General features: G+C 31.9%; 1 protein-coding gene and 1 pseudogene across 14 annotated transcripts in view; both read left to right on the top strand.

Annotated features, from left to right (window-relative positions):
• The window catches only part of BIRC6 (baculoviral IAP repeat containing 6), a 190377-nt gene that overhangs the window by 84652 nt on the left and 90283 nt on the right, over window positions 1-15442 (top strand). For all 14 annotated transcript variants that reach the window (XR_002783251.1, XR_002783252.1, XM_023537784.1 and 11 more), the window contains 10 exons: window positions 446-579; window positions 1328-1465; window positions 3013-3140; window positions 6685-6816; window positions 7552-7767; window positions 8346-8529; window positions 9175-9330; window positions 10685-10818; window positions 11481-11634; window positions 13745-13861. Coding sequence is in view for 12 of the 14 variants with exons in the window: in XM_023537784.1 (XP_023393552.1) it covers window positions 446-579; window positions 1328-1465; window positions 3013-3140; window positions 6685-6816; window positions 7552-7767; window positions 8346-8529; window positions 9175-9330; window positions 10685-10818; window positions 11481-11634; window positions 13745-13861 (1493 nt within the window). In the remaining 2 variants the exon portion in view is untranslated. The remainder of the gene's footprint in view (window positions 1-445; window positions 580-1327; window positions 1466-3012; window positions 3141-6684; window positions 6817-7551; window positions 7768-8345; window positions 8530-9174; window positions 9331-10684; window positions 10819-11480; window positions 11635-13744; window positions 13862-15442) is intronic.
• LOC111746772 lies at window positions 11917-12034 on the top strand (annotated as a pseudogene).

Below are 15442 nucleotides of genomic sequence, written 5' to 3'. Positions count from 1 at the left end.
AGACGGAATCCCTGCTGACTTTCACAGCCAAATGTTGTGGGGGTGCCACTTTCTGGCACTGGTGCTCCAACCTGGGGAGCTTGTTATGGGGCTGGGACCTCTTGCTCCTCAGGGGACATCTGCAGTTGACCTGATTCTCAACTGCCATATGTGGATGAGGGGCCAGCTTGTTTTGTGTCTCTGTCCCTCCTACCAGTCTCATCGTGGCTTTTTTTTAAAATATCCTTCATTATAGGACTTCTGTTAGTCTTCAGATGGCTCTCAAGGTTGATTGTTATATAATTTTAATGTGGTCATGGGAGTAGGCAAACAGCATTTACCTACTCCACCATTTTGACCAAAACTCCAATGTAAATTATTTTTTAAATGAGCAATTACATTGATTCATAATGGGTATTTTATTTACATTTTTTTTTTTTTTTTTTTTTTTTTTTTTTTTTTTTAGAGTCTTCATGTTACTTTCCTGCATTGGTCAAAGATCACTTAGTAATAGTGGAGTATTAGAAAGCTTACTTAATCTATTGGATAATTTACTGTCACCTCTTCAGCCACAGTTACCTATGCATCGGAGGACAGAAGGTATTGTTTAAAGAGTTAAATTTAGTAGAAATGTAAGATTTCTATAAATACTGCTTTTTTAAAATGATTAGTTTGAAATAAATACTCCTAAAAATATTCATTGCTGCACATTTTGTTACTGTTTTTATGATGTAGACTTTTAAGAATGATTAGCCTTCATGTGACTGACTGTCATATAGCTATTGCTTTTTAAATGTTAACTTTTCATTATTTGAATTTTGAACTTGGAAATTGTCATAATATGTTTCTTTTATATCATAACTAAAACTCTTTTAAGTTTAAGCTTTATGGTACCATTGCTGTTTAAGCTTTATGGTACCATTTAAGCTTTATGTACCATTTGAATTTCATTTGAGCAAGAAAATTGTTATTGGAATTAAAACCTTAGAACATAGTTTAAAACCATATTAATTGTATATTGAGAGTTAGATTTTTTATTTCAGTCACCTGTAAATCTAAGAATAGCATCTTATACCTTGTTTTCTAGTTTACAAATTATCTGTTGAATTCAACCTACAATTAAGAATCTATTTTCATACCATGAAACATTGGTCTGCTATTAGATTGAATGTGTTACTCAATTTATGGCCATAAATTTCCAATTTTGAGGCTTATTTTAAATAAATGTTAGTATTAGTAATGATATGGTATGTTTTGGATTTATATAATATTTTATAATTATTTTATTAGATTTTAGTAGAGCTTTTAGAATCACCTGATTTCTTTTCCTCCTCTCATGTCTATTTAGGAGTACTAGACATTCCCATGATCAGTTGGGTAGTTATGCTGGTGTCCAGGTTACTGGATTATGTGTCAACTGTTGAAGATGAAGCAGCAGCTGCAAAGAAACCTTTGAATGGTAAAGACAGAGAGAGGTTTCTGACAGGTATCAGAAATTTATAATAATCTATTGGTGGGGTTTTTGAGAGACTCACTGTTGTTCCAGAACTGGCTATTGGCTTGGAGATTCCAGCTGTATGTAATTTATTTAAAATGTGAATCAACTTTACCAGAAATCTGTTTAAGGATAGAGTTTATTTTTAAAGTACTTTATGGACAAGCCCTTTGTCTGAATATGACTTTGGTTTCTAAATAGAATCATGCCTTTCACAAGGTTTTCCTCCATGCTCATTTAAATACTCCGTAATAACATACATATATGTGAAGTTATGAAAAGGAAATTTGGTAAGAGTTTTGTAGTTTTGTTATTTTAGTATAGTGAGTTATTCCATTTACTATAATAAAACATAGTTCTACTAATTAATTATAAATGACTTTAACATTAGACACAGAAAATTCCAGATTTTGAGTTTATAATCTTTTTCTATAAGCTGGAGACACAGCAAAATTTAAAAATGAAAAGAAATCAAACTGTAAGACATTATTTTCTTCCTCTCTCCTAAGTTAACAAGATATGAAATAGCTACATCTAAGTACTATAACATTTGGAATTTTAAATAAGATCACTTGAATTTAAATAAGATCACTTGAAATGTAGGTCAATCAATTGTTTATGATGTACATTATATTTGGGATGAGGACGGGAGAATTTTTTCACGTACAGGGCATTTGTCTTGTGTTTATTTTTAAACAAATGCTTTATGTCAATGGTCACTTTACTCAGTTATAGAATATAGAGGTAAGACATACAATTAAATACAACAGTATAAAGCTAGAATATAACAGATAGTAAATACAATATAAAGCTAGAATATTACAGATAATATTGATAGTATTTTGTTTATATCATTCAGATATTTTGAAAACACATTCATGGAAGACATTTATTTTAGGTTTACAGAATTTGAACTGTCTTGAAAATTGAGTAATAGAGAATAGAAAAAAATATTTTTAGGTTAAGCAGACATGAACAAATAATTGGAGATGGGTGATGTATGGTATTAAGCCTGCATTAAGCAGAATAATGACACTTAAAGAGTAGTCTGGATATATTCCCAAAAATGAGAATGGAGCTACATAGCATGTTTTTTGTACTGTTCAACCTTATTTTTGCAGTTATTAAGTCAAAATACTTAGTACCATTTTTGGGGGTACCTGCACAAAAGCATATGAGCTTGAAATATAGGCCATTTTTGAATATTTGTTATTGTTAGAATTGAGCGATATTATTAAAGTTGCATGAGAATTGAGTGATATTATTAAAGTTGCATGAGAATTCTTAAACAGTTGTGGAGAAAGATGGCTGGCTGTTATCTTAATGGAAAGATTGGAGATAGAACTTCGGTCTTAAAGTCATGTAGGGTCTAGGATAACCTTTCTAGAGTCAAGTCTTCCTAGCAGTTTTTTTTTACAGTGGTTTTCTTAATTTTCTTTAAAAGTGCTTTGAGACATTTATAATTTTATGTTTACTGTGTTTGAAAAGTAAAGTCATATCTAACAGAATTATTAATGAAACTTTTCTTTGCCCTATAGGTAACCAGTGGAGTTTCATTAACAATAATCTGCACACTCAGAACATAAATAGGTCTTCCAAAGGCAGTAGTAGCCTTGATAGATTATATTCTAGGAAAATCAGAAAGCAACTAGTTCATCATAAACAGGTAATTTTCAGTAATTTTTTGTTTTAATATTTGAGAACATTGCTTTGGTGGTTGCATAAGATAGACTTGCCATCAGATCTTAGGTATGACATTTAACAAGCTCCATAGGGAAATTATTTAACATTTTGAGACTGAGTTTCCTTATTTGTAAGAAGGTAACAATATGTAGTTTACAGATTTTTGGTGATGTCCTTTAAGTTAACTACTCTTCAGGGTTCCATGACTACCATTCTAAATCGGGCCGTCACTGTCCTTTGCCTAGTGAAAGAGCTCTCTGCTTTTGTTCTTTCTCAGTCCAGTCCATTTTTCATGATGCCCCTGGGCAGTTCTTTTTAAATACAAACTCAATCATACCACTCCTCTAAATTCTTAGTGGCTTCCACTTGACGTTTGGGTAAAGATCAAATTCCTTAACATGACTTTAAGGGTATCTGTTATCTGTCCCTCTGTCAAACTTTCTGGTTTGAATTTTGATTTAGCTATATTGAATTTGAGTTTCTGGACCATGCACACCAGTTTTCTCATACAGGATTTTTGCATGTGCTGTTTTTTTTTTTCTTCCAACCACAGACTTTACTCTTTTGGTTGGATATTAATTTATTTTTTCAGGTATTAGTTCATACATTCAGTTCTTCAAAGAGGTCTTCCTTGCTTTCTAAATTAGGATAGTACCCCATTCAGTATGTTCCTTATGTATCCTATATTTTTTCTTTCATTATATTCATCATTATTTTTTGTAAGGATTGTTTCATTTTGTGAACATGAGATTTGTGCATTTCACTGTGAGTAAATGATTTCTTAAAGTTTTAGGAGTCATGTAGAGTGAGTACTCTTTTAGACCTGGCTTCTTTTCCTCAAAATGATGTATTTGAGATTCATCCATGTTATTTGAGTGTATTAATGGTTCTTTTTTATCCTTTACTACTCTTCCATTATTTGAATGTTCCAAATCCTGTTTATCCATTGATGAACCCTTTAGTTTTTGGTTTATTCTTTAATTGTTCCTTTTTGAAATATAAACAGATATACATATATGTGTCTTTCTCTGCTTCTCCAGTGTGCATATGTGTGCATACACACTCACTCACAGGTCATATATTAGGATGTGATTTTATTGCAAGATATCTGTGGATTCTTGTGGTTTCTTTCTCAATTGGTTCCATTATCTCTCTTTGAAATAACGTAAAGTTTTTTCAGTGCACATTTTACTCTGTGAAAGTGAGTTTATAGCTGACTTCAGATTCTTATGAGCCAGTACTTTATTATAATTATTTTTTAAAGTATATCTTTCTTTTTCTTATAGTATATACTATATTCTTGATACTTAGCGTAGAGCCTAGTGTATTATCAATAAATATTTGCGTAATCGATTTAAGATGAAATATGATTTTATGTGAAAACTTAGGATCTGGCAAATTTATGAAAGCTTTGGGCTTTTTTGAAAACATGACTTAGCACTAAATTTTTATTTTCATTTCTGAAGTTTTCATCTATGAGCTAACTATTCAATCATTTGCAAGGCAAATGATGTGAAGCTTTCGCCCTTAACTCTTTTTTTAGACACTTGACTAATTTTAGATGGTACTAATTTGCATCCTTTCAAATCCAGCTAAAATTTATTGGGTGCTTAATGTTTATGCTTGCCATATTTAATTTATGATATGAAAATGGAAAATAAACCTAGAGTATAATATATTTTCTTAGTAAAATATTACTATTGTATTTTATTCTTTGCTATGAAGGACATTATTGGCACAGTTAGCAAAACTTAAAATGGTGTCTGAGGAATAGTTGCTATTAGTGCATCAGTATTACTTCTCTGATTTTGATGGTTATATTATGGTTTATAGGAGAAGGTTCCCGTTTCTAGGAAATATGCAATAAAGTAAGTTGCCAACTTACATAGTTTACGGGAAAATGTCTTTGTATAGTATTTTAAATTATTGATTAAAATTGTGGTTGTTTAAAAGTAATTATTTTTTTCTTGATTGTAGTTGCTGTGTAGGTTAACTATAGAACTTTTAGAATATTTTTCAGAAAATACTGATTTGTAGTAGTTTTCACATTCACATAATATACATTGATTATTGAATACATTTACATGCTGGTTTTAATTTCTCATACTTTTTTCCCCATATATGGAGATAACAGTCAAGTTGGTATTTCTTTATAATATAATATGAAATTTTTTTTCCTGATAACAAAAATATGTTGAAATAGTAGAAATTTAGGAAGTAGTCTTTGAAAAGGCTACTAAGTTCTTAACTATATTATTCACTTATAATTGAGGCTATAACTGTGTAGTGACTTTCTGTTTTGAGTAGTGTTCTGCATGTATGGCTATATGTGGAAGTGATTAAGTCATTCAGTAGATATTTAAGGTCTTTCTGGGCAGAGATTTCCGCCCCCCATTTTGGTCTGTTTACTGACTAGTTGTTGCCGGGGGTTAGGGATGGGGCAGATGGGATAAGAGGGGAGTGGGTAGGCAACATAAAAGGACAACATTAGGGAATATTGTGGTGATGGAACTATTGAGTAGTGACTGTAGTTGTAGGTACATAAAACAACACACTTCTGGAATTATATACAACTAAAATATACAAACACACATATGAGTATAAGTGAAAGTGGAGAAATCTGATTAAGATTGGTGAATTATAACTACCGTTACCCTGTTGTAATATTGTGTATTATACTATATTTTTGCAAGATGTTATCATTGGGGGAAATTGGGTTAAGTGTACAAGAGCTCTCTGTATTATTTCTTACAACTGCATAGAAATCTACAGCTATCTCAATAAAAATTTTAAATTTCAATAAAAAACATAAGCATACTCTTTAGGGAGAGTCTCATAAAAGTTAAGCTAAGAATATTGAGCAACAAAAATATTTCTCTCATATATTTAAAAATAATTCTTTCCTTCTATTAAAAAAAAATCTCATTAGTGGTTTAAAAAAGAAAGTCTTCTAGTTATTCCCCTTCTCCCATATGATAAAGAATTGGTTAATTTTAAATTATAGCATAGAGAGATCTTGTGATTTGGATTTAGAAATGCTTTTTTTTTTTTTTTTATCAGTAACACAATGAAAACTAGAAATTTCAGGGAATTATAGTCATCCCTTGGTATCCACAGGGAATTTGTTCCAGAACCCTGCAGATAACCAAAATCTGCAGATGCTCAAGTCTCTTATATAAAATGGCATAACCTATGTATATCCTCCCGTACACTTTAAATCATCTCTAGATTACTTAGTAATATGGTGTAATTGTTATCTAGATAGTTGTTACATTATTTAGGGAATAATGACAAGAATAAAAAGTCTGTACATATTCAGTACAGAGACAACTGTGGTAGTTAGGCCTGCCTACATACATAGTACATGTCAGAAAGAAGGTAAAATTTGAATCTGAGCTAGGGGAACTGGCATACAGGGAGGGCCGACTGTACTTATTCATTGGTTTGATGTATAAATTCTGTGAGGAGTATAATAATTTACTTTGTTGTTTTTAACATGGTTAGTTATAAGATTTTTTTTTTTAAAGCAACTTAACCTACTAAAGGCGAAACAGAAGGCTTTGGTTGAACAGATGGAAAAAGAAAAAATACAGAGTAACAAAGGATCATCATATAAACTTCTGGTAGAGCAAGCAAAACTAAAGCAAGCTACTTCAAAGGTATGACTTTTATTTTTAATGTAATTATCTTAGAAGAGTCACTTTCCCTTTTAGTATTTTTAATTATTTTAGGTAAATATCTTTAATAATGATCAGGAAACTTAAATATATGTTATTCTGTTTATCAACAGAAAAATCTGTTCTAAACACTGTGAGCAGGGGTAGCTTTTAACATTTCCTTGAGGTAAAAGACTCAAGGAAATGTACAGTTTTCCTAATCTGTCCTTTCTAAATGAAAGTTTTGCAATGATTTGTAAATAAAATTTTAAAAATAACATGTTTTAAATTTGAGAGTTAACACTTATATGTAGCAACCAAGTTTGTGATGGTGTTTCTATAAATATGAAATTATAGTCATTCCCTCAGATTTTGAACTTAATACTCAATAATTGAAGTTATGTAAGTTTCTTTACAATTCACCTTTTATGAATTACTTTTAGGATGTTTTGGTTATGTTTATTTATGATGTTGGATTTGACCAAATGTAGCCTTTCTGTAAAATTTTACTTCTCTGAAATTGTTATATATCCCATACTTTACTCTAAAATAGGACATTAGATATATTGTTCACTATAGCTTTAAATAATCTTCCTTTTTCAAGCTTATGGTTCATGTAAAAATTTTGCTCTTTTGAAATTGTAAGTTTTCTGAGTGAATATTTTCATCTCAAATAAATCAGTACTGAAAGAATTTTCATTCAATAATTATTTAAATATTGTACATTTCTGTGTATAGCACTTTAAGGATTTAATTCGCTTACGTCGGACAGCAGAATGGTCTCGTTCTAATTTAGACACAGAAGTTACAACAACAAAAGAAAGTCCAGAGATAGAACCACTTCCATTTACCCTGGCCCATGAACGTTGTATTTCAGTAGTCCAGAAGCTTGTCCTGTTTCTCCTCTCCATGGATTTTACATGTCATGCAGATCTTTTATTGTTTGTTTGTAAGGTAGGTAAACTAATAGGCATGATTTATAACTTTAGATTTATAGGGTAAAAAAGGAATTAGTAAGAATGCAGTTTTGAATTGATTTTTGATTAAGAAATAATAATGCTTTTATTGGTTTTCCTTTTATGAAGTTTAGTTTTATTGTGCCTTGAAAGCTTTAAAAAATATTTTATCACCTATTTCTCAGGGGATCTGACTTATAATTTAATCAAGTTAAATTAATATAGAGTTTAAATATGTGTAGTTTGGGTATGTCTGTCTTATCTATTAATTAAAATAGGAAATATACAAATAAATATTAAATTTAGGTGGTGATTTGATTTTCAATGATTTTTAATACCCTGAAGGCTTTCTGTAGCATATCCATTGTCTATAAAAATTATTTTTAACCATTCAACCCAGATTTTTAATTAGATTTTAATGTTTGATTCATGAAATTACATTTCTTTTGCATTCCATGTCAGTCAATTATTTTGACACCAAAAGCATTATTGAAAACTATTACTCCAGTGCTTTGTTTTTGGAGAAAACGTATGTAATTACTATAGAAGTGTATGATTTTATAAAATGTATTACAGGTCCTTGCGCGCATTGCGAATGCCACGAGGCCAACTATACATCTGTGTGAGATTGTGAATGAGCCCCAACTGGAAAGACTGCTGTTACTTTTGGTCGGAACTGACTTCAACAGAGGAGATATATCTTGGGGTGGTGCTTGGGCTCAGTATTCCTTAACATGTATGCTACAGGATATTTTAGCAGGTTTGTCAGGATTTATTTTCATAGAATGTGTCAGAATTGGCTGGTCATTGCTCGACTAAGTAATCTTCAAAGGAAACTGTAACCCCTAAAAGTATAAAAGCTGTCTTAAAATATTATAGCTGTAGCAACCATTTAGAATTACTTTTGTATTTAATTATGTTGACAGTTGTGACAAGTTTAATCTTTATAGAGGAGTTCGGTTGTTAAAGTGCAGGGATATTGGAGCTAGTAAGCCTCATTATTATTATTACGAGCAGTGGACTGCTTCCTAGTTCTGTATGTAGCCTTGAGGAAGGTAGTCTCTGAGCTTCAGTCTTTTCATATATAAAATAAGGATAATAAAAGTACCTTCCTTATAAAGTTGTTTTGATGAATACGGGAGTTAATATGTAAAGTGATTATAATAATTCCTTGTTCACATTACACATTTTGTGTTTTCTACTAATTACCTGTCTTTAGCATTTGAGGATAATGATATGGGTTCTTTCCTTAAGTAGGTGAAGTCTTTTTTGCCTCAGAATCTTATAGTTAGTAGAGCATACATGCTGTCATTCTCTAAACTGGAGGAAAAAAATATGCTTTCCTATGTTTTGGATGTCTGCTTATTAATTATGAAAGCAATTAGAACTATCTCATTACATATAGGAGAGTTGCTGGCTCCAGTAGCTGCAGAAGCCATGGAGGAAGGAACAGTGAGTGATGATGTAGGTGCAACAGCTGCTGACTCTGATGACTGCCTCCAACAGTCTTCTGTTCAGCTGCTAGAAACTATAGATGAACCTTTGACACCTGATATAACGGGTACATTCTTTGAATTATGTTTTATTTAAAATATCCTATTATTTTTTTAAAATAAAAATGTTTCAAAATTAATAAAGTTAAGTATAAAATTTTATATTTTTCTATTAGGTTTTTGGGCTTAACCATATCAGTTATTTTCCTAATAAATATGCTTTGCTTTGATTCTCTGAATGCTCATTATAATAAAATGCTATCCTTTCATAATGCCCTAGTTACTTCGATATGGTCTGCTTTGGCTATGTTGAAGAAATTACAACCTAGAAAACTGTCAAAGATACTCAGTGAAGAAAACAAGATTATAGGCTCTTATTCTTTACAATCACTTTTTGAGCTATATTTTCTTCATTTGTTTTTTTCCCCTGCATTTTGAAAAAGAATATGTGTATCTTAGCCTGCACAACCTTTGTGGCATACTCCCTACTTTTTAAGACTCTATTTTAGTTACTATCCTATACATGCCGGATGCTGTGGTTATTTCAACAATTTGTCATTCCTTAATGTAACATTCTCTCGTGATTTTATCTTTTCTACTTGATATTCCCTTTATCTGGTATGAACTTTTCTCCTCTAGTTTGCATGATGAACTCCTTACTAAGATTCACATTATACATGCCCTTCTCCAAGAATCTTTTTCCATCACCACCTCTGTGTTGGAGACTCATCAGTGCTGCCTTATACTCGATTATCACTGATAGCACTTACCATGATGTAATTGGTTTAATGTCTGTAATGTACCCTTGCGTCTGAACTTCTGTTTCTTGGAGGGTGGTAGTTTGTTTTATTAATCTTAATATACTCAAACCCTAATAGAGGCTGGCATTTGTGAGGCCTTCTATAAATATACGTTCAATAAGAGAGTGGGAAGGATGAGAGAATAGAAGTTGTAAGGCATAGAAAGCTAGGTAAGAATTCGGAGACATCTGAACACAAAATTTCTAATTAATAATAAAAAAATAAGGTGAATGGCTGTCTTATAACTTAAATCTCTCTTTTTCACTTTTAATACTGCATATTATTTTCTGTAACATAATGAATTATGTATTAGAGGTAATAAAATTAATAATAACTTTGATGTTTATGCAACTTGATTCAACAAGGGTTAATCCCATGGTCTTTCTCCCTAGTAAATAAAATGTTTTTGCATTAGTATTTTTTAACTGTGTGTTGTAGAGTGATATATTTGCATACTTACTAATGCCTAGTTGTCAAATATAAAAATTTGGAGATTTTTGTGTCAATAGAAACACATATGTTACATACAGGTAAAATAACTTTTTCTGTAATTAGAAGCAATATATTGGTTAAATTTTATGTTATATACTCCTCCAGTAAAATCACATTCAATTATTTGAAGGTGCACCTCCTCTTTCCTCTTTGGAAAAGGATAAAGAAATTGATCTTGAGCTGCTTCAAGATCTAATGGAAGTTGACATTGATCCTTTAGATATTGATTTGGAAAAGGATCCTCTCGCAGCCAAAGTTTTTAAGGTATGATACACTATTCTTTGCAAATAAAATCTTTCATCTTATACTTTTGGTTTATTTGTTACTTAAAAGAGGAAAGTACATATTTATCTCCAAATGTAACCCATTATTTAATGTATTCAAGACACATTAAATTACTATAGGTACTACAGTATCTACCAAATGAATAATAGAAGGAAAACTTAAACCATTTTGTTACCATTTTGTTAATATAGCCATTTTATTAATATTATCTTATATAAGAACTGCCAATAATCATGGGGAAGTATACTTATGGATTATGAACATTTCAAGCAGCATTTAAGCCGATCAAAGCTGAGTCCATTGCAGGTTCTACTTCTGTGTTAGCCTCATCTTTCTCTAAAGGAGAGATACATCTCTAATACTTTATGTTGGTTCTTTTTGTGTGTAAGAGATTTTTATTAAGGATGGTAGTTATCTCTTGGATTCTAAATAAATAAGCTATTTGTAAATTTTGGTATAAAATGAAGAGAATATTACTGAACCATTCCTGTAAGTAATTAAGATTACAAGTATGCTCTAAGGAATTTAAAGGGTGGAGAGAATGCTTATTTTGTAGCCCTGTCTGAGTTTAGATAATGTAAATAATAATGTCACTGTGAAGAGACAGAAATAAACCACAGTTGTTTTTCATTCTTTTTAAGCCAATAAGCAGTACGTGGTATGACTATTGGGGTGCTGATTATGGCACGTACAACTATAACCCTTACATTGGAGGTCTCGGAATTCCTGTAGCAAAGCCACCTGCAAATACAGAGAAGAATGGATCACAGACAGTTAGTGTTTCAGTGTCTCAGGGTAAGTATGTGTTTATATTTTAAGACAAATGCTATTCTTAAAACAAGCCCCAAATTTATGCTTTGTCCCTTGAGAAACTGAGCCTGAGTGTATGCTGAGAGGGTTCATACTATCACAGGTGTGCTATGAGAATGACAGTCAGATCTGTGTTTCTGTCAGTTTGGAGAAGCTTCCATTGTGGTTTAAATTTTGTTTCTTAAAATAACACTTAGCAAAAAATACTCATGAATTGTGTGGATTTGCCAGTGATTTGAAATAATTGTGCTCTAAAAATTTTTTTTGGTCTATGGCCTGCCACCGTGAACACGCCTGATCTTGTCTGATCTCGGAAGCTAAGCCGGGTCGGGCCTGGTTAGTCCTTGGATGGATGACCACCTAGGAAGACCAGGTGTTGTAGGCGTAAAAAAAAAAATTGTTAATAATAAACTTGTATTTTATTTGTAAACAGAATGAAACAAAAATGAATAATATCTTTGCACTCTTCTAGCCACATAGAATGTATCAGTTGTTTTAAAGTAAAATCTTATCTTAAATTTTGAAACAATCATACATTTACCAGAAAGTTGCAAGTATAATAAGACAACATTTATTATTCTGACCCATTCGGGAGTAAGTTGCTACTCTCTTGTTATTTTTTTGTTTCGTTTATTTGACAAAGCAGGACATTCTTCTACACAAACAGATCAGAAAGCACATTCCATCAAAATCGAGAAATTAGCATTAGTACTAACTTCAGACCCCATTCAAGTTTCAGCAGTTGTGTCTACATAATGTCCTTTATGCAGAAGCAAAATCAAGCATTGCATAGTTGTCATATCTCTTCTGTTTCATTCAGCCTGCCACAGTTAATCAGAGTTAACTTTCTTGACTTTTGATGCTTTTGAAGAGTACAGGCCAGTTATTTTATGTAATGTCTCTCAATTTAGGTTTGTATGCTATTTCTTCTTGATTAGACTTGTGGTCATGCATCTTTGGCAGAAATATAACAAAAGCATAATGCTCAGGTTTTCTTTTTGCATCCCATTATGTGGTCATGATATTAACGTATCCCACTTTGTTGGATTTAAGTTTATCTACTTGATTAAGGAGGTATCTGCCAGTCTTTTCCCCTGTAAAGATATTCTTTTGCACTTTGTAAAGAATTTTTGGGGGTGTGATGGCAGAGTGGCACTTAAAAACCATTTTTTTTTTGAATGATTAGTTTATTCATTTAGTTTTAATAGACTCATGGTTTTCTATTTCACTCCATGGATTATGATTTGTTATCATCATTTGTTAGTTTTTATTGATGTAAAATATAAATAACAATTTACTATTTTAGACACTTTTAAGTGTATGGTTCAGTGGTATTAAGTACATTCACAGTATTGTCATTATTTATTTTGATATTCAGTTTGTCCCAGATTTGATCAGTGGGATCTTTTTTTAAACTGGTCTTTTTTTCTTTTCGACATGTCCTCATCTTGCTTTGAGTACTTCCTTGTTTTCTGGCACAACAAGGTGACACAGGCTCATCATTTACTTTCCCTTCCCCAGACTGGGAATTAGCTTCTTCAACAAGAAGAAGAGAATTTTGGAACTTTTTAGTGGAAATATGTGATTAAGATTTTAAAATTCGGGTGCTAGATATATTTATTGCTATTTTGTTGGCCATGTCCTCTTGGTGGACAAATGTAGAGAATGTGTGTGTGTCTGCACACATTTGTGTTTATATTCATTTCTATATTTGTCTATTTAGAATACCATGAGTTCACATCAGTAGCATCAGGTAATCTATTTCCAAAGGCTTCATTTTAATTTTCTCTGTCCTCATAATTTTATCTTCTTTTCCTTTGAGGAATCTGGTTCTTACCATCCTTAATTTATTTGCTTCCATTATCATTACTTCACTTATTTTATCCACCACTCTCTATCCACTCTCCCATCTCTTGCCAGCTTTGCGTAGGTGTTATTATCTGCTGTGGCTGTGATAACCCATGCCGGTTGTTCTTATGTGAGGGATACATTCGTCACCCTATTTTGGGTTTGGATGTCAACATTGTATTATAGGAAGTATGACATGAGAAGCAATTATCAAATAGCTTTTTTATCTTTTAATTGCTTTTAATAGCCTTAGATGCTCGCCTAGAAGTTGGACTTGAACAGCAAGCAGAACTTATGTTGAAAATGATGTCTACCTTGGAAGCAGATTCCATTTTACAGGCATTAACAAATACATCTCCTACATGTAAGTAAAAATGATCATTCTTAGAGTATTGCAATAAATAATTTATCTCTTGATTATTTTAAGATGTGCTCAGCTAGGACCGATTTTTCAGTTCCATGTCTGGTATGAGTCTGATTGGGCTAAGTATATAGCACCTCTCCCTCGCTAAGTTAGTAGCAAGTTGAGAAATAAGGTAAAAGATTAACAAACCGAAACAGTGGAGCAAAATACCTCCACATAGTACTCTACAATTCAGTTTAAAATCTGAGTGGTTTTTGTTATTGTGGTGTTGCGAGGTTAATGAAATTCCTTGGGAAGGCTGTAGCTGCCTGCGAATTCATTGCATTATATTTAGATTTCTGATAAAGTATGCTTTTTAAAAAATAGTAACATTTATTATCTTTAAAGACTAGAATCGAAGGTCTAGGTAAGGATGACAGCCAAATGGGCCTTAAATGAACTGTAGAATTGAGAAGATTTACAACCTAATTATCCTCAGCAAAAGAAGGCAAACTTTTTTTAATAAAGGACCGGATAGTACATATTTGAGGCTTTCTGAGCCATGTGGTGTGTGTTGCAGCTATACAAATCTGACTTTGTAGCAATAAAGCAGCCGTAGACAATGAATAAATAGGCATGGCTGTCACAGAAACTGTGCTGCAGAATCAGATGGCCTGCCAGATATGGCTATCAGGCTATGGTTTGCTGACCCTTGATGTATATATAGTGCTAGACTTGAGTAGATCTGTCAGCTAAGTACAGCTTAGATAGCAACCTTTCTCTCAAAGACAAAGATTGAAGAGTTATGCTGAGAAGACGGTAATATTTTTTTATTTTTTGTAGGACTATGAATGACTTTATCCTCTATGGGTATAGGGTGATTAACAGGTTAGAGATACTAGTTAGAACCTAGGAAGAGCACCATGTTCTTTTCCTACAAAGGGGAGTTCACGATCTTTTTCAGGTTTTTAGATCTTCCTGTGTTAAATAGAATTCTTTCAGTTTGGAGTCTGTCTTTCTTGCCTTACTAGAAGATACAGAAAAACAAAAAATAGTAGTGGACTAGAGTTCTCCAATCTTAGTATTGGTACACTAATATTGTTGTATGTTTTCTCCTATGTAGTATGGGGATACTTTTTGTTGGGTCAGCTTTTCTATGACCACAAACAGCTCAATACTGTCTAAAGTAGTTCTTTTCTTTGTTAGCCATTTTAAAAAATCTTTTATTTGAAGATCTTTTTGTAGTTTGTATTTGCTTCTTTTAATATATTCTGTCTTTTGATTATTGTCCTATACAGAACTCTGTCCCCCCTTTTAATGTGATAACGTTCTAAATATATGAAAAACTGCTCTTAGAGAGTCCCTATATTTTTCATTCTCCTCATGAATTATACTTATTTATTTAGTTTGATGTGTGACCTGGGCATCAGGATTTTGGAATGCTTCCCAGGTAACTTAATATGCAGTCAGGGTTAAGAATCAATGGATAAGAGTCTAGTTTATTCTAAAACTACCTTCTTAAGAATTAGTCAAGATTCTTCTTTATCTCACTTTTATTTTCCTTTTTTAAATAGGAAAAAATTGAAAATAAAAATGGCTAGT

Source organism: Pteropus vampyrus, unplaced genomic scaffold, assembly GCF_000151845.1.
Source record: "Pteropus vampyrus isolate Shadow unplaced genomic scaffold, Pvam_2.0 Scaffold200, whole genome shotgun sequence".
Classification (NCBI taxonomy): Eukaryota; Metazoa; Chordata; class Mammalia; order Chiroptera; family Pteropodidae; genus Pteropus; species Pteropus vampyrus.
Note: the sequence above shows the minus strand (reverse complement) of the source record. Positions and strands in the feature narration are given on the sequence as shown.